We start from the raw sequence: 27,802 nt of genomic DNA, 5'->3' as shown, positions 1-27,802 counted from the left end.
GTCGCCCCCTGTCACGGACATAGATTGATCTGATCAACTCCGTGACACTGTCGATCTCAATCCCTCATCCCAATCGTAATCCCACATCCACGATCCCAATCCCATCCCCTATGGCAACACAGCACCCCGAGCCCCACCCCCCAGCCGCCCCGCCCGCCCCCGGCCTCTCATTGGTTAGGGGCACTTCCGGTCCGTTCGTGCCTCTCATTGGTCAGCGGCGGTTCCGGCCCACGAGCGGCGTTCTTCAGACGGCGGCTCCGCGTTCAGCCCGCAGTGCCCAACCGTGCAGCAACCCGCATCTCAGGATGGGCTTCAGCTGCGCCCCAGTGCCTTCATTACAGAGAGGAGAATGGAGCGCAGCGGGGCATCTTTCCTCCTGGCATTTCCCACTGTCTGCATGTTGGCTGTGCCATGCGAGCGTCACGATGTGTTGAACATCAGAGTGTGCGCGGCGGCACGTGGCTGTGTGCAGTGTTTGCAGGTGAATGTGCGTTTTGCACATGAGTGTTGGCACGTGACTGCATGCTCACAGGTGTGCAAAGGGATGGGTTTGCACACCTGTGTGTGTGCGTGAACATGGCTGTGTGCATCGAGGTCTTTGCACAAGGCTGTGTGGTTTTTCACACATTTGCGTGCACGTGGATGCAGTGTGCACACAGGGCTGTGCAAGGATGTGCTTGCATGTGTGTGTGAACGCACAGCTGTGTGTGCAGGGAAGTCTTTGCACGTGGTGTGTGGTTCTGCACACTATGTGCACACAGCTCTGTGTGCAAGGGAGCAGCGGAGGTTCCTGCGAACAGATTTCTGGGAGAGGTGGAACTCACACGAGAGTGCTGGAGAGCACAGGGCCGGCAGGCACAGCTCCGCAGCACTGCACTATGCACAGCAGGATGCACAGCCTGCAGGATGGCACTGACGGAACCAGGACACGGCGCCACACCAGGCGCTGCAAAGGAAACACACACTTCCTCGACGGCACAGCCGGCTGCACGCCTCCTGGGTGTCCTCGCCTCTTTCCTCGAGACGGACTCGAGGCTTTCCGGTGCTGGCTGTAGGGTCCATGCCCGGTAGCTGCCCTGAGCTCCTCCTCAGCACAACAATGAGCGCTTTCCCTTCCTCCATAGAGATGTTTGTCCTCATTACGGCTGTGGACTCCTCCATGGGCGCTGGCTGACGAAGTGCATCTCTGCTGGAGGTGCAGCACACCCAGCAGCTGCCCTTTCCTCCTGCCAGCACAGATGCTGAGCTTTTGGCTGCACCACAGTCTCTCGTCACCTTTGCTTTGCCATTGAACTGAATCCTATTTCTTTGCTGTTCTGCTGGTTGGTTTCAGTTCTTTTTGTTTCTGTTTATTGTCTCTTTCTTCATTGGGTCACATTGATTTGCTTTCCTTTGTTCACTTGGTTTTGTTTTCTTTACTGCTCTTTTGCTTTTCTCTCCAATGTTTGTTGCCCTTGTATATTGCTGCCTTTACTTCTTTTTTGTATTTCTCTTTTTTTTGTGTTTGTTTTGGATTTTTTTGTTTGTTCTTTTTTTGTATTTTTTGTATTTTATTATTGTTTTTCCTTTTAATCTTTTTTTTTGTCTTATTGTCCTCCGTGGAGGATCGTAAACCTGTATGCAATGGTGTAGCGACCTTGTCAGGCCCAATAACGCGGTGTGCTGCCATCAGCCAGTCTCTTAATAATGGTTTTCGTCCTGGTGTTGTATTTTTATGGTATCATAGGTTGGATTTCAAAGGGGTTTGTCTCAGGTGGAGCTTTGAGATCCAACTTTGAAGCTTTGTTTTCTGAATCACCCAGGTCCATTGATTTAGGAGCCTGGGTATTTTCTAATGCAGCATTCTGCACTTGTTTTATAGGGGGAAGTCAAGCTTGATTTCTTTCCTGCTAATATGCCAAGTTGCTGCTTTTGTTCTCTAAGGTATTGTTTGAAAGCTCTGCTTGATTGAAGGCAATTAGTGATGGCCACGGCACAGTGGACGCGGCCAGCTGTCGCTCTTTTGTGATCAAAATGTCTTTATTTAATCCATGGAAATAACCGGATGAGAGGGGGAATGAAGAGGGAGAGACACCAGGCACAGAAAACTGGATTGGTTAAAAGGACAATTTGAGTTGGGACTGTGTAAGGATGGGGTTGTGGCAATTCATAAAAACTGTGGGATTGAGAGTAACAAGGTTCTTCTTCAGAGATGCTCACCTTGAGCTGTAAGTCTCAAGAACTGCAAATAAATGAGGGTGAAGGACAGACTGATCCACTGAAAGCAGAAGTCAAAGCTTGAACTGAGAATGTTGGAGGGGCTGCGGCATGATTCCTTCAGCACAAGGTGACAGGAGTGCCACTGCTGCAACGGTTTCTGGAGCCCTGGGTGGGAGCCTGCAGGTGCTGGCCATCAGAGCCCCTGCCCCAAAGCATCCACTGCTGCCAGCAGTGGGTGAGTTCACTGGGACTGTGGGGATGGGAGGTGCTAACCAGCGAGCCTTCAGTTTCCACTCCTAAATTCAGGCTTGGGAGCACGCTAAAAATGGGAAATATATCTGGTGTAGGAAGGGGATGTCCTCAGCCAAGGTCCTGGAAAACTGGAGGAAAATGGATGAAACTGCAGATCTACCAACAAAAAGGAAAGCACATGGCGCTTCCCACGGCGGGTTTGTGGGAAGGTCAGCCTCCCTGTGTTTATATTTCAGCCATCGTTCTCCATGCTGGAGAGGCTTTACCCATTGCACGTGCATGGACAACTTGTGCTATAGCATCCTTGATCCAGACCCCATTTCCGTACGGCATCTCTTTCTTAATGGCCCATGGTGTCACGGGGGCCCCGAACTGGAAATAACGCCCTCGTGGTGTCACTGTAAAAGTTTGCCAAGCGAAGCTCTAGTTGCTCCATCCCTGGAGCTGTTCAAGGCCAGGCTGGGCAGCATGACCCAGTGGGAGGCATCCCTGCCCAGGGCATCGGGTTGAGCTTCTAAGTTCTGTACCGTCCCTTCCAGCCCAACCCATTCCGCTGTTCTGCGTTCCTGTGATGCAATCCCCCGCCCTGGTGCAGTGCAACACAAGCGGAGCAGCCCGTGGGGAGCCTCTGCCCGGCATCCCAGAGCTGTGAGGTCGCGGTGCCCTGTGCTCTGCTGTGCTGAGCTCTCAATGCCTGGCTGTGACGCCGTGCCGCATGCATCGCTCTGTGCGACTCACTGTGGCTGTGGCGGTGGTGGTGGAAGCATGGTGCGAGTGTGGGGGGCTTTGCCCCTGCCCGCCTTGTCTTCCTCTTCCTCCTGATGGCTGTGTGCTTCAGGGAGATGTGCGCTGCTCCGTGGCGAGCACCGGGAGCAGGTGGGTGGGCAGAGATGGGACCAAACCTGAGCAGCACTGGGGCGAGAAGTCAGGCTGTGTCCCCACGGCCCTGTGCTGCTCTTCCCTGGGGCTGCCTTCCAGGGCAGGGGTTGGGGGTTTGGGCAGGGGGTGACGGGCTGCACCGCAGGAGCCGAGCAGGAGCAGCTGGGCAGCGCTGCTCCCCAGGCCTGGCTCCAGCCGTGCCGCCAGGTCGGGCCGTGGCTCTGCTGCTTGCTGGCTGGAGCACAGCCTTCATCCTGGGAGGGAGGTGTCCTAGGGAGAGCTCAGAAGATGTGTGCTGGAGACACAAGAGCGTTTTCTGCCCCAAGCTTGTGGTACTCCCCATAGATGACTCCCAGTTTCCAACACAGAGCCCCGGCCCACAGCCCAGAGGAGGAGACAGATGTGCTTTCCTCCAGGGCTTCGGTGCAGCCTTCCTTTGTGTGCATCAGAGCCTTCCCAGTAAGAAAGCCCCGAGGGGCTGCATCTTCTTCCTTGTGGTCTGTGAGGGATGCGGCACGTGGCCTGGAGGGAGTCTTGTGTGCCCTGCCAGGTGCCAGCCTGCAGCTCATCCTGGCCGCTCTGCAACTTTGGAAATCGGGACCCGAGTCCTTCTCCCAGCCTGTCCCACGACCCACATCCAGTTACTGCGGGGGAAGGAGATCACGCCGTGCAGTGGGTCCTTCTCTCATCTGTTCTTGATTCTAGATGATGAGCTCGGTGCTCTCTTTCTGGATGACCTCTTGGATCCAGATTTCACACCTGTGCCCAAGGCACAACCCAGAGGTAAGTTGTGTCTGTTTCCTAGAAGGCAGAAACACTCATGCCCTCGTAGTTTACTCGGGTACAAGGTCTTCCAAGTCTGTCTGTGCCTTGAAGGGCTTGCACAGATGAGCCTTGAGTGTTTCTTTGCTGGGAGAGCTGCCACATTTCGGTGGGAAGGTCACCACTGCCCTTCTTCAGCTGAGAGAGCCCAGAGCTTCGTATTTGGGCTGTGCCATTCCCTGACCCACCGCCAGATCTTACAGGTCTGCCAGTGTTACAAAGGAGGCCCCCACGTGCAGTGGAAGCTCTCCTCACCTGTGTCTGATCACACTTGTGCCTGCAGGCCCTGCTGGCGAATCAGAACGGAATCCTGTCCATGAGCCTGAGGGGAATGCTGGAGGTAAGTCACCAGGCTTTGTTTCCTTGATATTTGTTCATGTGTGGCTGGGATAGTTCAGCAAGGGTTCTGCTTTTCACTGGCCAGTGGGTTCTTCTCCACGGGAAGCATGGGGGGTTGTTGTTTCCTGGGTGCTCTGTGCTCTCGGCGTCGTGTTGGCTTTGCCTCTCTATCTCAGAGATCTCCCAATGAGACAATTGGAAGGAGCTGAATGCTGTTCTGGGAGGTCTCTGAGAATTGTTTCCCGTGGCCTGGGGAAAGTATTTTGAAAGCTGTGGAATACCAGCCGTCAGGTCACCGGGCCTCTCTGCAGCTTTGGGACTTTTGCCCCATGCCTTTAATTGAGCCCCTTCCATCACTGCATGTCAGTAAGGAAGAGAGGTGGGCACATGCCATGGGAATGTCTCTCAGCTGTCCTTGATTCCAGCCGTGTCTCCAGGCAGCGGCTGACCAAAGCCCAGGTTCAATCCGGTCCCTGAGACGCGGGGCGATCCCACAGCTGAGTCCCTGAGAGCTGTTAGTTTTCATTCAGGCTTTAATTTTCTTTCTGAGTGCCATATGACTTCCTGCTTCCTCTGTGGAAGAGAAGGGAAGGTTCGGGTCAGGCTGTGTGCAGAGTGCAGTGCCTGCCTTGCAAAGCCGTCTTTGCTGGCCGCTCCAGCCCTGAGCTGCTCCCTGTGCCTTGTGCAGAGCCAGCGGCACCACGCAGTCGAGCTGAGGGCTGAGCTCCAGGAGGGCGTTCCTCTGGGCAGCCCTACACGGTGTAAGTTCTGTAGGATCGTGGTGTCCCTGCGTGTACCTGGGAACTGTTTCTGAGGTGCTCCTGTGTGGAAGGGAGAGAGCAGTGTCACGAAGGAATCCCCTGCTTTAATTGCATCCCCGATTGGGAGGATGTTTAATTAGAATTGCTCTGTGCTGCGTTTGTTTGCAGATGTGAATGGAGGAGGTGATCCAGCTTCCCCTCTGAGCTCTGAGACCGAAACCCGGGCGGATGGCATGGGTAAGTCACGGCTCTGTAGTTCCTTGGAGAGCTCTCACTGCCTGCTTCGGTGCCATTTCATGGCACTGCTTCCCCCGTACGCTCCGCTGTTCAGCGATGCTGTTGTGCACGACTGAAACTTTTCATGGCTTGCAGAAGTGCCCCCAGGGAGGGCTTTGCTCAGTCGCTGGTTCATTCCTGTGCTGGAGCCCAGGTGGATGCCCAGGGATGGTGGTTTGTTTTACCGATGGCGTTGACTCAGCGCTGGTCTTCAAAACCTTGTGCTCATGGCATTTAACTTCATGTGTTCCATGCAGGTCTGGAAAGGGGAAAGGATGAATCCAACAGAGGGAAATTCTCCCAGGGGTCTTACCATCCGTGAGAGCTGCTGAAGGAAATGGACGTGGCAGCTCGTGGTGGGTATACTTCAGTCTGTTCACTGTGAGACTCGGGAAGCTGAGGCCTGATGTCCGTGTGCAGGAGGGCATTGCTCAGAGCCGTGCTGCAGTGGTGTTCCACGCGATGCCTTGCAGGCACTGGGGAGCACCAGAGATGGTCTGCTGCCACTTCTGCATCCAGCCGAGACCCAGGGGCAGCTGCTCCCCCAGCATGACCATTACTTGTCAGAGCTGCTTTGTGGAGACCCAGATGGCAGCAAATGTCAAGTGCGGCGATTCTGTTAATACAAAGCCCTCCCTGCAACTGGGCTAGTTCAAGGCAGGATGAGCATCCCGAGCAGGGATGGCTGCCATTGCTAATGCTAGAAACCATGTGCAGATGTCGATTCTGAAGGTGTTCCTGTTGGAGCTTGAATTTCAGCCTGCAAGGTGCCTGGCTGTGATGGTGGAATGTGATGGTTGGTGATGCTCACAGCACAGCGTGTGAGTGCCTTGCTTAGGAGTTGATTCCTCAGGAGGCGTGAGAGGGTAGGCACCCTGCAATTCGTGGGAGTGCCCAAATGCCCGTGGCAGCAGAGGAGGTCGCAGGTGGATTTGGGGGGTGGAGGCCAGCAGACTTGGCCTGAGCTCGAGGTTGGGTCAGCTCAGGTGTGCGATGTGAGAACACATCTCATCCGACTGTCCTATGTCTTTCTAAATGGATGAACACAGGCAGTGCAAACCACTGGCATGCCAGGAGATTTCTGTCCAGTGTCACCAGAGTCACTGAGTGCCAGCAGGCGCTTCCTGCCTGCTCTTGCACATCAGGTCAGCAGCTGAACCTGAGCGTGTGAGCGCAGAGCACGTGTTGTAAAAGAGGCCAGGAGCAGCTCTCTGAAAATGGCTGAGCTCAGTGGGGTGTGGGGAGTTGTGCCAGCCGTGTGCCAGAGAAGGCCTGTGTGATGCTGCTCACCTCTCACCGCTCCCAGTTCCCAGAGGGCTGTGAGCTTTGTCCTTTTGGGAACGAAGCGGCCCGAGGGCAATGAGGTGAAGGTAAGGTGGGGTGTTGTCGTTTCTTCCAGGGCTGAATGCAGGGAAAAGCACAAAGGCTGCTGTTGGCAGATCTGTGCGGCAGCGTCACGTGGCAGTGATGGTGCTGCTCTCAGCTGTGCTGCTGTCTGCGCTGGTGCTGGCCTGCATCGCTGTGTCGCGGACGTGGAACAAATGCCTGTGAGTTGTCTTTTTCCCCCAGCCATTTCATTGCTGCATTTGGCAATGAAGTTTTTGTGGTGCCAGGATCCTGGGCAGCTGAATCAGCTGCTGGCAGTACGCTGTCATGATTTATGTCGCAAGGTCTTCCAAGTTTGCCCTTATTTCCTGTCAGTGAGTAGGGCTTTCTGAAACTCATTTTCAGTGTGTGCAAGAGGGGAGAGAGAGCAGCAGAGTGAGCTCATCCTGACACCGTCTGGGAGGGAATTCCAGCTGGAGATGAAGTGGAGAGTGGAGAGGCAACGAGAGAGATCCTTGCCCAAGCAAACAAGAGCCTCAGCAATAGTTTCAGTCCATTCCGTTCTGCCATCCCAGAGGCCAGAGGTGTTCAGACTCGTCTGGAAGACCTGGAGCGTGAACTCCAAGCCATGAAAGAGGTCCATGGGAACAGACCTCTGGGTGAGTGCTCTGTGGGTGAATGCTGCTTCCTGTCAGAGGATGGCCCTGAAAGTGAAAGCGGAGGATCAGTGGCAGAGCATTCGCCCTTCACCCTCTGTTCCCCAGGACGAGTTCGAAGATTCTTAGCTCGCCACAGCTACCGGTTCTAATGAGGACCCAGAAAGCGAGCTTCCTCTGACTGCCGGACAGCACGTTTATGTCTTTGGAGATGTGGATGAGGACGGCTGGTTTCTGGGAGAGCTGACGGATGGCACGAGAGGGCTGGTCCCTTCCAGTTTGGTTACAGAGGTTTCAGATGATGAGCTGGACACAACGATGCCTCCCGAGCTCAGTGATTTCCTGCTGGAAACGGATGATTGTGTCGATGCAAAGAGTCCATAATGCAGCAACATCCTGTCACAATTCTTGCCTCACTCCATCTGCAAGACGACCCCCTGCTCCACTTGATGTTCGAGTGAAGCGTGAGCAGGATGTGGATGAGCTCCTCATGGGATGATCTGAGATGACTGGCAGCGTGACTGCTTGGTTTTATCGTATATTAAAAAATAGTTTTAAAAACTAACAAGCAGCGCTGTTCTTTTTCTTTTTTGTTGAGGTGACACTTTTTCTAGCTGAGATTTTGCAACAAGTCTTGAAGCAGATTTCAACTGGTAGAAGTTGGCCGTGTTTGCATTCCGTTTTTCCTTCTTTCCTTGCTGATCAGAGTCAAGCTGCCATGCATCCTCTGGCTGGCCTCCTTCACTGTGAAAAGAACCAAGAACTTCTGGCACAGAAGTTTGTCCATGTGCAAGGCTTAAACTTCGTGCTTCTTCCTTCTCTACTTGGTAAAACTCAGCGTTGGGCTCCTTTGGAGTCTGAGTGCTGGTTTCTGGGGCAGTCCTTAGCTGGAGGCTGGAGTGCCTGTATCAGCTGTGGCGGTGCAACTCCCATGCCCCACGTTCTCCCCTTCTGCCAGGCCTCCCAGTGCTTGGTGCACTTGGACAAAAGGTGGAGGACCAGTACATGAAGGTTCTCCTTCTGTACCTCGCCCCTGCTTGCACCTGGGTAGCAAACAGCAGTGAATAAGGGCGTTAGGGGATGCCCTGATTGTCCCTGCCTTCTGCCTCGTGTCCCATTGCCCGAGGCCAATCCTGGAGTCACTCGTCTCCCGGCAGCCTGGTACATCTGGACACAAATCACGGCCCATGGGGGTAGTTTGGAATGGGTGAGTTCAGCAAGTGCTCAGGTTTGTGCAACTGGTGGAAAGAACCAGGTTTGGCCATCCAAGGGGGCCAGTGTGGAAAAGCACCGGGCAGATCTCCATCATCTCAGACCCTGCAATTAGAGATTCTTAGCGAGTGTTAACATTGACCAATACCTGAGGGCAGGTGGGAGGAACATGGATGAAGCCAGGCTCTTCTCGGTGGTGTGCAGCAGTGGGACAGCAAGCAGTGGCCTAGAACTTGAACTTGGGAAGTGCCATGCAGGCATGTGGAAGACCTTTGTTATGGTAAGGGTGGGGGAGCACTGGGACGGGTTGCCCAGAGAGGTGGTGGAGGTTGTGATGGGCATCTCCTCTGGTAGGGATGCCTCCCAGGTACTGCCAAATCCTCGAGGCTGTCCGCCAATGGAAGCCAGGGCAAAGTCAGCCCACTGGAGTCAGCCTGGATTACGACCTGATGAGGAATGGCGGCCTGTTGTATTTGCTGTAAACAGGTGGAGGCAAACTGTAAGCAGAAGCCAGCTTGCTCTTCTTCCATCCACCTCCTTCCTTCCTTATCTGTTTTAACGACATGCATTCGTTTCACAGCAGTAGGTGCTGAGATAGTTCACTTGTCCACACTTGTTTTGCGTGTTTGCGTGTGTGTTCACGCGTGAGAGCATCTGCACTCTCATGGTTTGATATGGGATGTCCTGTCAGTGAGCGAGTGTGAATCTTGTCATCTGCAAATCTATCATCAGGTCCCTGCTTAATTTTTCGCCTATTTCTTAAACTGCTGCTAAACAGAACTGAGCAAAATAGATTTGCCATTTCCTGCCATGCCAAACTAGCAGGGTGGCGGGATGATGAGCAAAGTCGCCCAATGCTTACAAAAACGTGATGTCCAAACAAAGCCTGTGTTCCCTGAGGTTTTAGCTGCACATCTCACACCGCAGGGGTAACTCTGCAGACAGATGTCTCGACAGCATTCTGGCCCCGTAGCCCCTATGGCCCCATAACCTCTACAACCCCATCTCATAGCAATCCCATCCCATATCCACCCCATAACCATCTTGAATCCATCCCATATCTATACCCCCACATCCTATCCCTATCTCCTACCCCATATCCATCCTAAATCCATATCCCCACATCCATTCCATATATTATCATACAATCAATGAATATACAGATGACACAGTACACCCGACAGCTCGGCTTATGCAGTAATACTGAAACAGAAAAGAAGGACACTCATTCTACGTAAGGCCCATCCCATATATATTCCAATTACCGATCTCCCATTCCATAACCATCCCATATCCCACATCCCAATCCTAAATTTCACATCCTAATCCCACATCCCATCCCCATCTCCCACCTGTCAATCCCAATCCCATCTCCCACCCCCTATAGCAATAGGGCGCACCCTGAAGTCCCGCCCCCATCACCGCCCCGCCCCATGCCAGTGCTCCTCCTATCAGCGGCCCCGCACCTCCCCGCCCCCGGGCTCTCATTGGTCCGGTGCAGCTCTGTCCTGCCCCCGGGCTCCCATTGGTGAGTGGCAGCGCCGCCGGCTCCCATTGGCTGAGGCGCGGCACGCGGGAATGGCCGTTAGCAGCCGGGTCGGAGCTGCCCCGCTTTCCCCTCAGGCGCTGCTACTCCAGCCCGGGTCGCCCCGCGCGGCACCGCTGCTGTGCGCCGGAGCTGTCCGGAAGCACCGAGATGGAACCGCGGCACGAGCGCCGCGGTGCTGAGGACAGAGGCGCCGGAGCTGGGGGAACGGTGAGCGGCACCGGGACAGGGGGCACCTGGGCAGCCATAACCTGGCTTCATGCGGGGTGAGGGGCTGGGAGTGGGACTGGGATGCGGATGCAGACAGGATGGGATGTGGGGAAGTGGGATAAATACAGGACGGGCTGTGAATATGGGGTGGATATGAGGCTATAGGGAGCTATGGGAGAGATATAGGGGAATAATGGGGAAATAGAGGGGGGATAGGGAGCTGTGGAGAGCTGGGGAGGGATATGGGAGAGTGGGGGCTACAGAAAGCTGTGAGGTATAGGGAGGCGTGTGGATATATTGTGGGCTGTGTTGGGGAATTGGGGTATATGGGGGATTTGGGGCAATAGAGGACTGTGAGGATGTTATGGGGAAACAGTGCTATGGGGAGCACTGGGGGGTTTGGGAGGGGCTATGGGGGGATGAATGGGGGTATAAGGTGGGCTATGGAGGGATGTGGGGCTAGAGGGTCCAGACATAGGCCCAAATACAGGGATTATAGGGAGTTATAGGGGGAGATGGGGCAATATTGGTGGGATGTAGGGTTACAGGAAGGTTGTGAAGCGATACAGGGTGATAGTGGGCTACAGGGGCCTGGGGAGAGCTATGGGGAGGGATATAAAGGGCTGGGAGGAGGAAAAAAGAGAGTATGGTTCAATAAACATAGGGGGCAAATAGGTGGGATAGAAGGGGACTTGGGGCTGCAGGGAGATGGCTGTAGGTGTGATATGGAGAAAGAGGTGCGACAGGGGGCTGCGGAGGGGTGCTGTACGGGAACTGCTGAATTGCGGCCTGAGCCTCTGACTGCCCACCTGAGGGGAGCACCGAGTCAGCCCTGTAAGCACAGATGAAGGCAGTGCTCCTGTGCTGCCGGAAGGGGAGCCTGGCTGCACCTCTCCCAGACCCATTTAAGAGCTGACTGCTGGTGGGGAAGGATCTCTTGTGGAGATTGCTCCTCTTGGAGTCTTCTCAGTGAGTCCAGGACAAGGGCAAGCTTCCCATCCATTGTTCTTCGGTGTGGTAGCTTGTTTAGCCTAACTTCCCTCTATGTTTCTTAATTATAACAACTGTATATTCATTGATTTTACGGATATAAAGAGATATAAGCATATAAAAGGCTGTGGGGGAGCTACAGAGTGCTTGCATAGGCTATAGGGAAATATAGGGCAATATGGGGCTACGGGGGGGCTACAGGGTAATGCAAGGAGAAAAGGCCCCTGGAGAGGAGCAGATAACAAGAAGATGAAAGGAATAAAAGGGGGTCAGTAGGTGGATGTAATGTAACTTCAGTGGGCTGGGAAACGAAACAAAAAAAAAGAGGAAAAAAAAACAAAAAAAAAAAAAAAGAGAAAAATGACAGATACTAAAAAATGAAAAAAACAAAACACAACCAAAAAGAGCAAAGTTGAAATAATGAAAAGAACAGAAAAAGAGATTAAAAAGCAAAAAGCAATGGATGGTGAGAAATGTAGAGAAAGCAAGTAGGGAAGCTAACCATTGCACAGCAAAGGAAGGCAAAGCAAGGCAAAGAATGAAAAAATGCAGCCTTCCAGGAATGCAGGAATGTGGGAAAGCTGAGCCCCGGCTTGCCACAGGAGCTGCGCAGAAGGAGAAGAAGCGTTGTAGAGCTGTCAGGCAGACGGGGGTTGATTTGCCACTCTCAGCAGGTATGAGACTAGCAATACTTTCTGTAAGTGCATTGCAGTTGAGAAATGAGTTTGTTTTGGCTATAGAAACAGTGTATTTGAGGGATTTTGGTGGATGTGGCCTAAAGGATAAGGATTCAGTTGGCGACTGCTTTCTGTGATGTGGAAATGCTGTCCTTTGTGTTAGGGATGGAGCATGGGATTCGATTGGCTCTTATTGAGAAAGGGGAAAATGGGCAGCCTGTGTGGGTAAGAACATTCTGTGAGCTGTAGTTTGGGTGTGTTCAGCTAAATAGGACTGTATGAAAGGGCGTGTGATGGAGGAGAGAGGAAAGTGCCTTGTGTTGACTATAAAGATGGTAGAATGTTAGAGCAGTGGAAAGGCAAATTAAAGAAACCGTGCTTGGAAACTGGAAGGTTGTGGGTGACTGTGCCAAAATCTTCCTCCAAAGAGTTGCTCTTCAAGTACTTCTTGCTTTCTCCCTGCCACAAGCTGATACCAGTAGCCATCCAGTGCAGCGTGGCTATGCAGAAAGGCTGGGGAAGAAGACAGAGCTTGAGAAGGCACCAAGGACACGTACAGGTACACAGCAAGTCTGGACTTGATGCACTGTCTTTCTGCCCAGGCTTTCTGTGTGTTGGCTCCTGGGGCAGTTCTGTGCAGTTTACATCCCAGCTTTCTCCCAAGCTCTGGCTGCACAGAAGTGCAAGCAATCAGAGGAAAAGAACGAAAAAGCAGAGGAGTGGCCTTCTGAGAAAAGAGCTGAGGGGGAGCTTGAGGCAGTGTTTTGGAGTAGTGCTTTGACTTAGGGTTGTTCTGTGTCTGAGTTTTCCTTGCCCTGGTGTCACGGAGTTGACCAGATCAATCTATGTCTGTGACAGGGGCGACAGGCCTCTGCCCTCCCCACCCCCCCCACCCCAGTCCCACAAAAATGGGAAAGAAGGAAGGGAGGAAAAGAACAGCGGCGACAATCTATGGAGGAAAACTTATTTTACTATAGTATCGGAATACTAGATGACACAATATATACAATTTAATTGAAATTGGGATTAATAAATCAGACAAGATGAGAGAGAGAGAGTTCCTGGGACCGATTCAAACCTGAAAAGCTTGGAACGGCTAGGAAAGCACCCTCCAGCACCCACTGCAAGGCAGCAAGAGAGTGCCCCTCCACCCGGAAGGGCCAGATCCCGTGACTGCTGTAATGTACAGGGATAGGTACCTGGGACTGGGGCAGTGACACTTTAATGCCCCGTACACTACATGATGTTTTGATGTGGAATACTGAAACCCAAAAACAAAAAAAAAACCAAAAACAAAAACATAGAACTATGACACCTGGTTATCACTGAGTGTAGCTATTTGTTTTCTTGGATCCTGTGCACGCGTTGTTGGTAGATGGATTAGTGTGTGGAAAAGACAGCTGAGAATCCAGGGCATGGCAGTGTACTTCTGCTGGGCAGATGTACTGAACTGCTGGAAGGATTGTGAGAATGAGAAGAGAAGCTGGATTTCTGTTGGACAGCCTGACTGCATCAGTTCTGCCTCCTTTCAGTGAGCTGAAGGCAGTGTGTGTGGAGCCTTGTGATGGGAAACCCACGGTCCCCACAGGGTAGGTGCGGAAAAGAAATGGAGCTGAGATGCATCTGTGTGCTGTGAGTGCTATTGCTGAGGACAGGGAGGAGCCCCAGCTGATAAAAGGGCTTTGGTAAGAACAGTGGTGAAAGCAGGAGTGGATATGGAAGGTTTGGATTGCTCATGGAGGAACGGTGGAAGTGTCAAATATTCTGCAGGTTCAGCATGCGCTGCGCCCTGCCTGCGCCCTGCCTGCGCCCTGCCTGGTTTTTTGTCCTTTCCTTTTTAGGGTAGGAAAGCAAATTTCTGGGGCAGGGGAAGAAGAAATGCAGCAGTCTTCTCTGCACAGCTCATTTTGCGTGAGTTGCCAGGTGCTGCTGTGGTAATTGGTGCTGATGAGCCGGCCTTCGTGGCAGGGCTGTGGCTTTATTTTATGTCAGAATTTGAGGGCTATGATTTTCCCACTGTGAGTGCCTGTTTTAAATGATAAAAAATGATATTAAAATTAGCTTCCCTCCTTGTATCAGAATCACGTATTGACTTTTGATATTTGTCTTTCTATTCCTTTAGCAACTGGGGTGTTGATGCTGCTGCACGTATCTCCCATTTTGCCCTTCTGCTCTGTGTAAAAGAATAGCAAAACATGCCATCTCTGTGTGCAATTTCCTTCAAGTATTTTACTTCCAGATTCCCTAAAATTTGGATCTGGGAGGTGACCACTCCTTTGTCTATGATGAAAGCACAGCGGTGATGCAGGCACTTGCTGAGGTCACAGTGGTTGCCGGGCTGGGAGCGTTTGTGCCCCAGCTGGGAGCAGAGCTGGTGCTCTAGTGAGTGCACACTGAGACTGAGCTCTGTGCTTTCATTGAGAGATCTTCCTGTGAGAGCCCACTGGAAGCAGCGCTGCGGCGTGTGTGAGAGCTGGGCACAGCTCCGGCTGAGCAGTGGCCAGGTGAGCTGGGGTTGGTGCTGGGTGTCTCAGCAGGAAAGCTGGGCTGGGGTGGGCACGCTGCGTCAGCCCTTGTCCAGGCTGGCGGTGAGACAAAAGGAGTTTTCTTCACGACAGCAACACCAGCCGTGTGCTTCAAGGTGCAAAACTATTGAGGAGATGGAGAAGAACGCTTGCTGTCAGAACTCATGGCAGCTGCGTGGGAGCTGGATGTATTTTGGAGACAGTTCTCATTAGTAGTTGGTTTTGAGTATTGCCCTGCCTGATAGCTTAAACTGCATAGCAGAAGAAAGCTGGGAAAATGCTTTTTCCTATTTTTCACTTGCAGGTTCTTTCTTTCGGGTTGGTTTACAAAAGGAGGTTTTGGGGACTGAGGCAGTTGAAGAGTGAAGCCAGCTCTTTCCAGCAGCGGGGGGTCAGTCCCTGTGGAGAGGACCCCAGGAACTTGAGCTTCCTCTGAGACATTCCCCAGCATGTCCCAGCAGGGACACAGACACAGTTCCCATTCCTGCTTTGCGCGTGGAAAGATATGACTGGGTTTCTCTAACTTGGGTTTTCTTCCTTTCTCTGGTTTTGGAGGGGAAGGGGTGGAGTAGGGGGAGCCCTGCTGGTCCTTAGTGAGCTCAGTAACCAGTTGGCTTGTGCGGTGCAGCAAAGGACAGCATTGCCAGGCTCCTTAACCTGCTGGGGCAGGGTGGGAGCCAAGAGCGGACGCTGCCCTCCTGCCATCTGTACCTGGTTGTGGTTTGCCATGTTTGCTCTGGGTTTCTGCTGAGAAGTTTGTTCTAGCTGCCTGCAGCAGTACAGGGTGGGGAAGAAATGATGGTGAAGAGCTAAGGCTGCGCACGGTAATTTTGCATGGGTTGAACTGTGGCACCTGTTTCCCTCTGACCCTGTTTCCCTCGGAATAATGCTGGTGTTTGCAGATGTGTTGGTGTAACCCCTGAAGTGATGTCTGAGAGCGCCTGTCTTCTGCACCTGAACGATAGGAAAGCTGGATATGCCCAGAAATTGCAGCTTGTGCAGATGTTGTGAATGCGCTCCCAATGTTTCCTTTAGTGATAACTCAGCGCTCTCTGGCACGATCTGGAACACTGCATCTCTTTGCAAACATTGGTGCCTGTATCCATGGGCCCCCCTTCTTTCTCTCCTCAGAAGCAGCGCCGGGCTGTTCCCCATGCTAGGGAGCAGCAGCCAGCAGGCTGCCCCAGTGCCAGCTGGGCCCTGCAGCGCGCAGAGGGCCGCAATGGGGATGGACCATCCTTAGCACCATGCAAAAGTGAGTCTCTTCAGTCCTCTGTCATGAAGGATGGAAGAATGAGTATTACTTCTGAGTTGGTGCAGTGCTGTAGGGATGTCCAGTAACCGTTGTGGAAGCATTAGGGAGGCTGACAGTGACAGCTGATGGCAGCAGTAAGACAGAAGTCTGTGTGTAAGTGGTGGCGCTCAGAGCTGAATGAATTCCCTGTAGAGACAAAAAAATCCATGTCTCAACTTGTGCAGCGTTTTGTAGCGTTTTGTTTGCTGATGCAGCTTTGCTCTGCAGAATGCAGAGCTGTTGTGCAGACCTGGGTTCCTCTGCTGCCACCTGAGCAGGAATGAGAGCAGTAATGCTTTGTGTAAGCGCACTGCAGTTTAACCATCAGCTTCTGTTTTGGCTGTAGAACAGTGTCTTTTGGTTTTGGGGTGGATGTGGGCTAACAGGACAGTGCTGCTCCTGGGAAACCAACACTCAATCTGTTGTTGTAGGGATGGAGCCTGCGGGTCCGTGGAATGGTGCTGGGCATGGGGGGAAAAGGAAAGCCTCCCCAGGTAAGAAGCTCTTGTGAGCTGTGGTGTGGGTACTGCCTGTAAACAGGGCTGCGTGAAGGTGCGTGTGATGGAGGAGAGGGGAAAGGGCCCTGCAGATGTCTGCTGACTGCAGAAATGGCAGACCATTGTAGCAGCAGAAGGGCAAATTGAAGAAACTACGCTTGAGGAGCAGAAGTTTGTGGTTGGCTGTGCTAAAATGTTCCTCCAAAGAGATGCTCTTCATGTCTGTCTTGTTTCCTTTCTGTCAGGAGCTGATGAAAACAGGCTTTCAGGGAGGCAGGGGAGGAGCGAGGAGAGCGGCACAGCACCCAAGAGAGGTACAACACACAGCAGGCATCTGGGTTTGGTGCCCTGTCTTTCTAGTTAGGCTTTCTGTCTGTCCTTTCCAGGGACTGCTGTCATTGCATGTTGCTTGAGGTCTTAATCCCTGGGGATTCCAATTACCTTTCCTGTCCCAATTGAAAATGTAAGCCCACAGTTCACTCAAGATCCTAAGGTGCATTGCTGTGAACACTGGAGATGAGATTTCCTAGTATCATGGCCTGTTTTGCAGACTGAATGTAGTGCTGGACTCATTAGATGTTGCTGCTTCCCCTTTCTTGTTTCTAACAGGGAGAGGTGCTGATCCAAATGGCGAAACCTACATGAAAACTCCTCTCCAGGCTGGAGGGCTTCCTGAAGCAGCAGGTCCCAGCAGAGGGGGAGCAGCTTCTCCTGCAGTTGCCAACTGCTCCTTCTCCCATGGTTGCAAGAAAGCGCAAAGGAGTGGAAGAGGAGGAGCAGAAAGCAGAGCTGTGTCCTGACAACAAACAAGTGAAAGTGGAGCACAATGGGGAGAAGGCTCAGAGCCCGCATCAGAGCAGAGGTGCTGTGCCAGCTCCATCAGCACAGCCTGGGCCTGCCCCAGTGCCGACCGAGCGGTTCTGGACCTCAAAGCGAAGAGGTAAGAAGATGCTGCAGCTGCCCTGGTGAGGTGCTTCCCTTGTCAAGCACGTGAAGTTTGCTTGGGGTTTGCTTTGCTTTTTCTTCCCTTCTGCAGGGAGGGGAAAAGAGTAGAAGGCTACCAAGTCCAAAGGATGTGCCAGAATGTGTAATCCTATCTTTTCCCATGAAATCCACGATGGCCTTCTGCTCGTCCCACTGCAAATACCCGTTCCTGAGAGATTTCCCAGTCTGTTTTCATGGTACCCGTGTTTCCGTGGTTTTGCTATTGACAAACTGAATTTCTCTTCTCTTGCTCTATAGAAAGACGACGACAGAAAGAAAGGAGAGCAGAAATGAAGAAGGCTGCTCTCAGAGCTGCTGCTGCACATGCAGAGGTGAGTCCTTGGCGAGCACAGACACGGCTCTTGTTCTCTGTCTGTCAGACATGAAGGAGGTTGTGGAATACTGGGGGAAGCGGTGTGCTGCTTTGACACTTGCCTTGTTTCTTTCCAGTCCTCCGCAATCAACAGCCTTGTGGAGATGATGGAGAAGCTGCAGCTGAAGGACTGAGTGGAGGAGCATCAGCAGGCAGCGGCTTTGTGGCAGCAGCCCAACTTGGCCCTCTGGTTGCAGTCCATCAATAAACAATTGGAGTTTTGTATTCACAAGGAGCGCATGGCCTGATTTGTCCAGCGGCACCCAGTGAGCTGCTGCACCACCTCCTCGTTATCAACTGCGGTTCAACTTCTCTCTTGTTTATTTCTCCTCCTTTCTACCTTTGCAATCCCTTCCCTGAAACCCCTTCCCTCCCTTCTCTTTTCTGCCTTTTCTAACTTCTCCTCTCTGCTGCCTTCCTCTATATTTTTTTCCCTGTACTTTTCTTTCTTTTCTCTGCACCATTATTTCTCTTCTTCCTCCTTCTGCACTTCCTGCTCCTCTGTTCCCTCCTCTCAGTTCTCCCCGCCTGTTCCTGCTCTTTTCCTATTCTCCTCACTCCTCTGCCCTGTTTCTGCATTATTTCATCCTCCTGCTGCAGCGGCTCATCTACTTTGCAGTTCTCTCTTTGTGCTGTCCTCTGCTCTTTGAGTAATTCTCCCTCTGTCCTTGCTCCTCTTCAGCTGGCTATTAATTCTCCACATCATGGCTCCTATTGTGCTATTTTTTCTTCTCCATATTCTTACTCTTCCTTCATCTGCACTCCTGCCGTTCTTTTTTTCTCTCTATGCTCTCTCCTCTTTCTTCTGCACTCTTCCTCTACTTCTCCTGTTCTTCATTCCCTGCCTCCTCACTCCTCTTTCCTCTGCATCAACGCTGCTCTTCTGTTGTACTTTTTTCCGTTTTCCGTACTTCTCGTTCTTCTGCATCTGCACTCCTCTTCAGCTGTTCTTTTCTCATTCTGTCCTCACTCCATTCTTCTGCATCTCCCCACTTCTTCTGATCTTCTTTACAGTCTCCTCACTTGTTTTTCATCTGCATCTGCACTCTTCTCCCGTTCATTTCTCTGTGCTTCCTCCCTGTCTTTCTTCTGCATCTGAACTTCTCTTCTGCTGTTCTTTCTTCCTGCTAATCTTTCTTCCCTGTATAATCATTCCTTTTTCTTCTGCATCTGTCTCTGCATTCTTCTCGTTTTCTTCTCTTTTCTCTTTTTCTCCATTTGCACTCTTCTGCTGCTTTTTTTCCCTGCCTTTTCTCTCTTTCATTTGCATCTGCACTCTACTCTTCTGCTGTACTTTCTTCCCTCTATCCTCGCTTGTGCATCTGCACTCTTCTAAAGCTTATCCTTCTGCCTTGTATTCTCACTGCTCTTTCCCCTGCATTCTCACTCTCCTGTTTTTTTTTCCCTTGCATCCTCATACCTCTTTCTTCTACGTCCTCCCTCCTCTCCTGCTGTTCTTTCTTCCTTGTTTCCTCACTCCTCTTCTGCATATGCACTGCACATGTGCTGTTCATTCTTCTCTGTATCCTCACTGTTTTTTATTCTGCATCTGCTCTCCTCTTCTGCTGTTCTTTCCTTCCCTGTATCCTCACACATCTTCCTTCTCTGTTTGCTCTCCACTTTGCTGGAGGCTGTTCTTTCCTCCTTTAATCCTCTTTCGTTTGCTGCTGTACTCCTCCTGTTCTGTCTTCTATTTATCCTCACTCATTTTTTTCCTTCTGCATTCACGCTCCCTTTCTGCAGTTCTTCCTTCCTCGAATCCTCAGTCCTCTTTCTTTTGCTGCTTTTTTTTCCAGTTTCTCACTGCTCTTTATTCTGCATCTGCAGTCATCATTTTCTCATACTTCTTCCCTGTCTTCTCTCCTGTCTTCTCCATCTGCACTCTTTTTCTGCTTTCCTTTCTTCCCTCCTTCCTCTTTCATCTGCATATGAACCCCATTTCTGCTCTTCCTTCCTTCTCTCTCTCCACTCTCCGCTTTCTTCTGCATCTGTCCTTTCTCCCTTGTAACCTCACTTCTCATTTTTCTGCATCACACTCATCATCTTTCATCCCTGTCTTCTCACTTCTCATTCACCTGCAGCTGCAGTCCTCTTCTGCTCTCCTTTCCTCCTTATATCCACACTTGCCTGTTTTTCTGCATCTGCACTCCCCTTCTGCTTTGCTTTCTTTATCCTATCCCCACTCCTGTTTTGTCTGCATCCCATCTCCTTACTGCTCATTGCTGTGTCAGCTTTACTGTTCTGCTCTTTCTTCCCTCTCTTCTTTTCTTTTGCATATGCACTCCAGTTCTTCTATTCTTTCTTCCCCATATCCTCTCTGCTCTTTCACTTGTATCTGAACACCTATTCAGCTATTCTTTCTTCTCTGTTTAGTCATTCCTTTTTCTGCTGCATCTGCACTTCTCTTCTGCTGTTCAGTCTTCTATCTATCCTCATTGCTCTTTTGTTTGTATCCACACTCTTCTTCTGTTCTTTCTTCCTCATGTCCTTTCTTCCTTTTCCCCTGCATTTTCTCTCTTCTTCTGCTGTTCTTTCTCCCCTGTATCCTCACTCCTCTTCCTTCTGCATATAAACTCCTTTCTTGGTCGTCTTTCTTTGTCTCCTCACTGCTTTGTTCTGTATCTGCACTCCTGTTCTGCTCTCATTTCTTCCCTGTAACCTCACTCCTCTTTCTTCTGCACCTGAACTCCTGTTCTGCTGTCCTTCCTTCTCTTTATCCTCACTATTTTTTTAACCTGCACTCCTGCTGTTCTTTCTTCCCTTTCTCATACCTCCTCTTTCGTCTGCATCTGCACTCTTCTGCTGTCTTCTTGCTTGTGAATTCACTTTCCACTTGCACCTGCGTTCCCCTTTTGCAGCTCTTCCTTCCCTGTCTACTCTCTCCTTTTTCTTCCGTATCTGCACTCCTCCTTTTCTGTCTTCTATCAGTTCTCACTCCGCTTTGTTCTGCATCTGCCCTCCACTTTTGTTGGTTTTCCCCTGTCCTTGTTGCACTTTCTTCCATCTGCACTCCCTTCCTGTAGCTTGTCTTTCCTGTCTACTCACTGCCCTTTCTTCTGAGCTGCGCTCCTCTACTGCTGTTCTGTCCTCACTACTCTTGCTTCTGCATCTGCAGTCCTCCTCTTCTCTTCCTCCTCCTGTGTCCTCGCTCCTATTTCTCCATCTGCACTCCTCTTCTGCTGTATTTTCCCTGCATCCTCACTCGTCTTCATCAGCTTTACTCTTCTGCTGTTCCTTCTTTCCTCTGTCCTCACCTCCTTCTGCGTATGCTCTCCACATCTGCTGTTCTTTCTTCTTTGTATGCATGCTGCTTTTTCTTGTGCACTTGCACTCCTCTTCTTCTGTTCTTACTTCCTTTTATTTTCACTGTTTTTTCTTCATCTGTTCTCCTCCTCTGTTGTGTTTTCTTCCCTATCTCCTTGCTTCTTTCTTCTATATCTGCTTTCCTCTTCTACTTTTTCTTCCCTCTCTCCTCTTGGTTCTGTCTGCATTCCTTTCTTCCCTGTGTTCACACACGTCTTCTTTCTGTGTCCGCTCTCCACTTTGGCTGCTCCTTCTTCCATTTATCCTCACTCTTTCATTTGCATCTGCAGTTCTGCTGTTTTCCTTGCATCCTCACTGCTCTTTTTTCTGCATTACTGCTCCTCTTCTGCTATTCTTTATTCCTTTCCTCTTCAAACCTGTGCGACCTGGTGTAGGGAACCTGCTTTGGCAGGGGGTTGGTCTCGATGACCTCCAGAGGTCCCTTCCAACCCCTACGATTCTGTGATTCTGTGATTCATTTCTTTCTTCTGCATCTAAACTCTTCTGCTGTTTTCTTTGCCGTGAATTCGCTTCTTTCATCTGCACCTGCTTACGATGCTGTTACGATGCTGTTACGATTCCTGTTACGATGCTGCTTTTTTTGTTTCCTCACTGCTCTTTATTCTGCATCTACACTTGTGCTTTTGTGTCTGTCCTCACTACTCTTCCTTCTCTGTCTGCGCTCCACTTCTGTTCTTCTTTCTTCTGTCTCCTCACTCCTGCCTCTAAACTCCATTTCTGCTCTGCCTTCTTCCCAGTGTCCTCACTGCACTTTAGTCTGAAGGATGAGAGGAGGGCCCCACAGTAGGAAGTGAAAGGTGAGAAAAGGACTTCACAGAGGCTGAGGATAGGGGTAGTTAGAGATAGCTTACAGAAGCAAGGATGTGGAGGTTGTTAGAAAAGTAAGGGATGGCAGACACTGGCTCTGGGATAGCGAGAGGGATGAAGGCCATGCAGAGAAGGGTTTGAGAACAGCCTGAGGATGTGTGGCAGGGAGGTGAGAGATGTGCCCAGGGCCTGGGGGCTGCTCCTCCTGCAGGCTTAGAAGTTTGCAGCCAGGAAGACCAGGAGCCTTCGTGATGAAAACCACAAATCTTCGCCCCACGGTGCAGGCGCGATGGGGGGAGGGTCTGCATGCTAATGAACTCTCAGGAACGTAATGAATATGGATCATGAATTAGTTTAGCCTGTATCTGAGTCACGCTTCTTGCTGATGGTGTGCAGCTCTGGGGGAGCTGTGCCCGTGGCACCAGGGTGGTTGTGCATCGCTGGTGGAACACAGCTGCTCTGTGCTGGTCCAGCCTGCAGGGTTTGATTTCCACGTCTGTCTCTGCTCTGAATCTGCTGGTGGCTCAGAAGCCGTAGTCCTGCAGGCTGCCCAATCAGTGCCGACCTGGAGAAACAGCGAGACGGACACACAGACACAGCCTGGCCTTCTGCCTCGCTTCCTCCGCCTGTCTGCTAGTTCCCAGAATCCTCCCGTTTCCTTTGTTTTTTTCTTCTATGCTTTGCTGTGCTTTGCTGTATTTTCCTTTGCTATGCAATGGTTTTCTTTCCTATTTGCTTTTCTTTCTTTGTTGTTTTCTGTGTTTTATTTCTTTTTTCCTCGTCTTTGGTTTGGTTTGCTTTTTCCTTTATGCTTCTTTGCTTTGCGTTGCTTTTTTCTTTGCTTTGCTTTGCTTTGCTTTGCTTGTCTGCTTGGTTTTTGTTTTTTTTCCTTTTTTCCAACTGGTTTTCTTTGTTTTTCAGAGCTGTGCTTTGCTTTTTCTCCCACTGTTTTTTTGTTTTGTTTTTTACTTTTGTTTCTCAGCTTTGCTTTTGTCTGCTTTGCTTTGTGTTGCTCTCTCACTTCTTCTTTTCTTTCTTTAAATTTGTTTGTCTTTTATTTGCTTTGAATTTCCCTTATTTCATTTCTGTGTTTCCTTTGCACAGCTTTTCAGAATTACTTTTCCAACTCTTCCAATAATTTCCCCCCTTTTCCCACACTTCCCTATTTCTCTTCTTTTCCCTTGCTTTCCCATCATTTACCATCTTTTTTCTCCACCTCGTCCCATGCTCTCCCAGTTTTTCTGACACTTTGCATGCCAGCATCGCTTCCCCCGTCGCGTCACCACCCACCCCATCCCTGCCCCACAGCTGCTCTGCACCATACAGGCTCGTCTCGTCCTCTCCTTGATCCCCTGAGACGAGCACTGAGTCAGCCTCGGGAGCGCATTGAAGGCAACTCAGCTGTGTGAGCAGAAGGGCTGCAGCCTGGCTGCGCCTCTCCTGGGCCCCACTGAAGGACCGACTGCCTCTGGGGAAGGATGTCCCATGTCACAGGTAAGCTCTCAGTTCATTTCTGATTCTCCCTCTCTAATGCGGCGATCTTTCCAGCCTGACCTCTCTGTATCCGTACTGATTGACATCTGGGATTTGGTTGTTGATGCGCTTGGCGAGCCAGGCAGGCCAAAGGTGCTGCCAGGAAAGGAAGGGTGGCCGTGGTGGGCGACTCCCTTCTCGGAGGAATGCAGGGCCCCATCCGCAGGCTGGACCCGAACCACTGGGAAGTGTGCTGCCTTCCTGGGTCAGGGACATAGCCAGGAAGCTGCCCAGGCTGGTTAGGTCCACTGGTTCTTTTCCTTTACTCGTAGTTCAGCTTAGCAGTGAGGAAATTGCTCAGAGAAGCCTACAAATGATGACAAGAGATTCAGTGGTTTCTGGGATGTGGGGCTTTTATGGGGTATTGGTCTAGGGTATGGGGCAGGAAGATGTGGACGTAGGGGTAGAGATGTTGGGCTGTTATGGTGCAGAGCTTTGGAGCAGAGATGGGGGCTGGGCTGTGGGGCAGAGACATGGGGCAGGGATGACTTGCTGGGATGTGGGGTCTGATGTGCGGCACAAAGATGTGAGGCTGGGATGTTGGGCAGAAATTGTTGGGCTGGGATGTGGGGCAGGGATTTCAGACAGGGATATAGGCCTGGAATCTGGGGCTGGGGTTTGGGGCAGGGATGTGGGGTAAAAAGACGTGGGGCACAAATACGAGTGGCAGGGATGTGGGGCTGTCCTGAGGGGGCAGGATACAGTGGGCATCCTGTGAAGTGCTTATCTGTGTCCTCCTGGTTGTGATAACAGCAGTTACAGGTTATGTGGTTGCTGTTAGCTCTGCTGTAAATGCTGGGTGCCGTGCGTCTGAATGAACAGCATCAGAATATTGGATGTCCTGCGAGGAAATCAGGACGAACGAACTTGTGTTTTGGCCAAGCGGGTGCTGTGTGAGTGTGGGCAGAGTGAGGCGTAGCTGAGCTACGGAGCGGGAGCAGAGTCCTGAATCCACTGCTTCGTTCTCCCACAGGGAAACGGGCAGAGATGGCTGTGCTCTGTGTCATGTGTTCGTGTGTACGTGTTTTCTGCGTTGAAATGAGCTGAGATTGCAACGATGGTGGAATACAGAGGGAAGGTTGGGCCCTGGAGGGAGGCAGAGAGAGGAAGGAATTTCTCGGTTTAAGTGGTTATCGAGTTTCTCAACAGAAAGCACAAATAACTCAGCAGCAAGTGACATTTTGGGATATGAGATTGCAGCTGGACTTCAAGCCTTCAGGACTGTCAGGAAAGAAGCCACCTGCCAAAGCCCTGAGCCACAGCCTGCCAAGGAACTCCGTGCGTTCCCAGAATGACAGTCATGCTGACCGTGGATACGCAGCTACGGAGTGATGGTAAAGCCAAATATTACATGAAATGGGGAGGCAAGGTGGGCATTCTGCCTAGACTTCAGCAGAGCCTTTGACACTGTCTCCCACAGCATTCTCCTGCAGAAGCTGGCAGCCCGAGACTTGGATGGCTGCACTCTTGGCTGGGTAAGGAGCTGGCTGGAGGGCCGGGCACAGAGAGCGGTGGTGAATGGAGTCAAATCCAGCTGGCGACCGGTGGTGAGTGGTGTTCCCCAGGGGTCGGTGCTGGGGCCTGTCCTCTTCAATATCTTTATTGATGACCTCGATGAGGGGCATCGAGTGCACCCTCAGTAAATTTGCAGATGACACCAAATTGGCTGGAAGTGTGGATCTGCCTGGGGGTAGCGAGGCCCCACAGAGGGACCTGGACAGGCTGGAGAGCTGGGCTGAAGCCCATGGGATGAGTTTCAACAAGGCCAAATGCCGGGTCCTGCACTTCAGCTACAACAACCCCAGGCGACGCTACAGGCTTGGGGCGGTGTGGCTGGAGGACTGCGTAGAGGAAATGGACCTGGGGGTATTGATTGATGCTCGGCTGAACATGAGCCGACAGTGTGCTCAGGTGGCCAAGAAGGCCAATGGCATCCTGGCTTGCATCAGAAACAGCGTTGCAAGCAGGAGCAGAGAGGTGATTGTTCCCCTATATTCAGCACTAGTGAGGCCGCACCTCGAGTACTGTGTCCTGCAGGAAAGATATTGAGGCCCTGGAACGTGTTCAAAGGAGGGCAACAAAGCTTTTGGCTTGTTTTTAACGCACTGCAAGGGAAGCGGAGGAAAAGAAATGACAGGAATCTCTTGGAAAGAGGCCACGAAGATGGTGAGGGGCCTGGAGCATCTGTGCTATGGGGAAAGGCTGAGTGAGCTGGGTCTGTTCAGCCTGGAGAAAAGGAGGCTGAGGGGGGAACTGATCCAGGTCTGTGAATATCTGAGGTGTGGGGGCAGCATGGCGAGGCCGGACTCTGTTCAGTGGGGAGTGGAGACAGGACGAGGGGAAACGGTCGGGAACTGCAGCACAGGAAGTTGTGCACCAATGTGCGAAGGAGCTGCTGTGCAGTGAGGGCCATGGTTCAGTGGGAGCTGTTGGCGATGGCTGAGCGGTTGGACTGGGTGAGCTTGGAGCTCTGTTCCAACCTCGGTGATTCCATGATTCTATGATCAGTGACCCATAGAGCCCCACAAGTGACCTGTGACCCACATGTACCACCCTGGTGCCCCACAACTGACAACTCAGGGTCCCACAGTTGCCCCACAGCGACGCACAAGTGACACAAAGAGCCCCCCTAGTGATCTGTGACCCACAAGTGCAACCCTAGTGCCCCACAAGTGGCACAGCAGGGACCCACAAGTACCCCACAAGTACCCCAGAGCGCCCTACAAGTGACCTGTGACCCACAAGTGGCCCCAAGTGCCCCACAAGTACCCTTCAAGTGCCACCGCAGTGACCCACAAGTGACGCATAGAGCCCCACAACTGAACTGTGCCCCACAAGTGACCCCAGCACCCCACAAGGGACCCACAAGTGCCCCCCTGTGCCCCACAAGTGATGCATACAGCCCCACAGTTGACCTGTGCCCCACCAGTGACACATCTGCACCCCACAACTGACCCCCACGTGACACTCAAGTGCCCCATCAGAGCCCCACAAGTGACCCATAGAGACCCACAAGTGCCCTATTAGTGACAAATCAGCGCCCCATAACTGACCTACAAGTGACCCCCAACTGGCATCACAGGGACCAACCAGTGCCCCACAAGTGACCCATAGAGCCCCACAAGAGACCTGTCACACACAAGTGCCCCCCACTGCCACACAAGTGCCTCACAAGTGACCCAGAGGGCCCCGCAAGTGACCTGTGACCCACAAGTACTGCCCCACTGCCCCACCACTGACCCACAAGTGGCACAGCAGGGACCCACAAGTGCCTCCCAAGTGACACATCAATGCCCCAGAAGTGACCCACAAGTGACAACTCATGGTCCCACACTTGGCCCACAGCCACCCACAAGTGACACAAAGAGCCCCCCTAGTGATCTGTGACCCACAAGTACAACCCCAGTGCCCCACAAGTGGCACAGCAGGGACCCACAAGTACCCCACAAGAGCCCCAGAGAGCCCTACAAGTGACCTATGACCCACAAGTGGCCCCAAGTGCCCCACAAGTACCCTTCAAGTACCACCGCAGTGACCCACAAGTGACGCATAGAGCCCCACAACTGAACTGTGCCCCACAAGTCACCCCAGCGCCCCACAAGGGACCCACAAGTGCCCCACAAGTGACCCATAGAGCCCAACAGTGACCTGTGACCCACAAGTGCCCCCGTGTGCCCCACAAGTGCCCCACAAGTATAAGGTTCCAGGAATAAGATTCCTAGCACTGTGCTCTAACTACTGTTCCAGACAACTGCTAGGCTCAGGTTCGAGTATTACTTGGTAGGCACCATTCAAAATAATGACTTCATCAATTTGAAAGCCAACAGTTCAGAAAACGTTACTGATCTTAGTCATATTAGGAAACACTGGTGAGTGATAAAATAGCTCTCAACTTTTCCCCACAGTACCACTGACAGTTGCGTCAGGAGAATTGACAGAGTCCTCCCACCTTCATACATACGCTCACCTCTTGATATTCCCCTAAGGGAGTCAGGTATTGAAGAACGAGCCTCTGCTCTATGGCAGGAGTCAAAGGGTAAAGTGTATAATTAGTGCCAATCACCCATGGGGACATTTCTGACCAGCTGCTGTTGGACAGTTCAACAAATATCCGCTCTGGTTCTGAAGCAGAGAAGCCCAGTTTTTGCTTGGCCTTCCGGAAGCCATCTCTTTCATGCTGTTTCCCTGATTTGCTTTTTCTTAATCCCCCATCATCTAGCTTTGTAGAAGAGTTGACTCTGCTACTGGTCTTGTGACTCGAATCAAGATGAAGGGAGATCTCCATATCCCCAGCCACTTCTTCTTGCTCTCCATCCACTG

At 51.7% G+C, this 27,802-nt stretch overlaps 2 protein-coding genes and 3 long non-coding RNA genes across 5 annotated transcripts; all 5 read left to right on the top strand.

The window, feature by feature from the left end:
• Positions 1-3,166: 3,166 nt before the first annotated feature.
• LOC122167317 lies at positions 3,167-8,039 on the top strand. The gene is made up of 7 exons (XM_042831810.1): positions 3,167-3,219; positions 3,476-4,113; positions 4,436-4,492; positions 5,421-5,489; positions 5,786-5,884; positions 6,928-7,075; positions 7,260-8,039. Exons 1-5 carry the CDS (start codon positions 3,167-3,169, stop codon positions 5,848-5,850), a joined length of 882 nt encoding a protein of 293 aa, XP_042687744.1. The 3' UTR covers positions 5,851-5,884; positions 6,928-7,075; positions 7,260-8,039.
• Positions 8,040-11,898: 3,859 nt separating this feature from the next.
• LOC122167218 lies at positions 11,899-14,528 on the top strand. The gene is made up of 3 exons (XR_006170984.1): positions 11,899-12,704; positions 13,678-14,163; positions 14,268-14,528. It is a non-coding gene; the product is annotated as an uncharacterized LOC122167218 (long non-coding RNA).
• A 1,867-nt stretch (positions 14,529-16,395) lies between these two features.
• LOC122167219 lies at positions 16,396-17,734 on the top strand. The gene is made up of 4 exons (XR_006170985.1): positions 16,396-16,458; positions 16,707-16,775; positions 17,071-17,401; positions 17,704-17,734. It is a non-coding gene; the product is annotated as an uncharacterized LOC122167219 (long non-coding RNA).
• Positions 17,735-17,736: 2 nt separating this feature from the next.
• On the top strand, positions 17,737-21,929 carry LOC122167181. The gene is made up of 3 exons (XM_042831594.1): positions 17,737-17,777; positions 17,896-19,822; positions 21,880-21,929. Exons 2-3 carry the CDS (start codon positions 18,523-18,525, stop codon positions 21,927-21,929), a joined length of 1,350 nt encoding a protein of 449 aa, XP_042687528.1. The 5' UTR covers positions 17,737-17,777; positions 17,896-18,522.
• Positions 21,930-22,980: 1,051 nt separating this feature from the next.
• LOC122167204 lies at positions 22,981-24,938 on the top strand. The gene is made up of 3 exons (XR_006170982.1): positions 22,981-23,443; positions 24,456-24,816; positions 24,903-24,938. It is a non-coding gene; the product is annotated as an uncharacterized LOC122167204 (long non-coding RNA).
• The last annotated feature ends 2,864 nt before the right edge of the window (positions 24,939-27,802 follow it).

This window comes from Centrocercus urophasianus, unplaced genomic scaffold (assembly GCF_019232065.1).
Source record: "Centrocercus urophasianus isolate 14NV4802_14NV808 unplaced genomic scaffold, USGS_Curo_1.0 seq_36, whole genome shotgun sequence".
Classification (NCBI taxonomy): Eukaryota; Metazoa; Chordata; class Aves; order Galliformes; family Phasianidae; genus Centrocercus; species Centrocercus urophasianus.
This window is presented reverse-complemented; position numbering and strand designations above follow the sequence as displayed.

What these genes read in the sequence shown, in the direction of transcription:
- LOC122167181 (XM_042831594.1), top strand. Translation starts at nt 18,523, where the DNA reads ATGGCTCCTATTGTGCTATTTTTTCTTCTCCATATTCTTACTCTTCCT. An exon ending in GCATCTGTCCTTTCTCCCTT is followed by an intron (nt 19,823 to 21,879) that starts GTAACCTCACTT and finishes CCTTCTTCCCAG; the next exon opens with TGTCCTCACTGCACTTTAGT.
- LOC122167317 (XM_042831810.1), top strand. Translation starts at nt 3,167, where the DNA reads ATGCATCGCTCTGTGCGACTCACTGTGGCTGTGGCGGTGGTGGTGGAA. An exon ending in GCGGTGGTGGTGGAAGCATG is followed by an intron (nt 3,220 to 3,475) that starts GTGCGAGTGTGG and finishes GCTGCACCGCAG; the next exon opens with GAGCCGAGCAGGAGCAGCTG. An exon ending in AACCCGGGCGGATGGCATGG is followed by an intron (nt 5,490 to 5,785) that starts GTAAGTCACGGC and finishes TGTTCCATGCAG; the next exon opens with GTCTGGAAAGGGGAAAGGAT.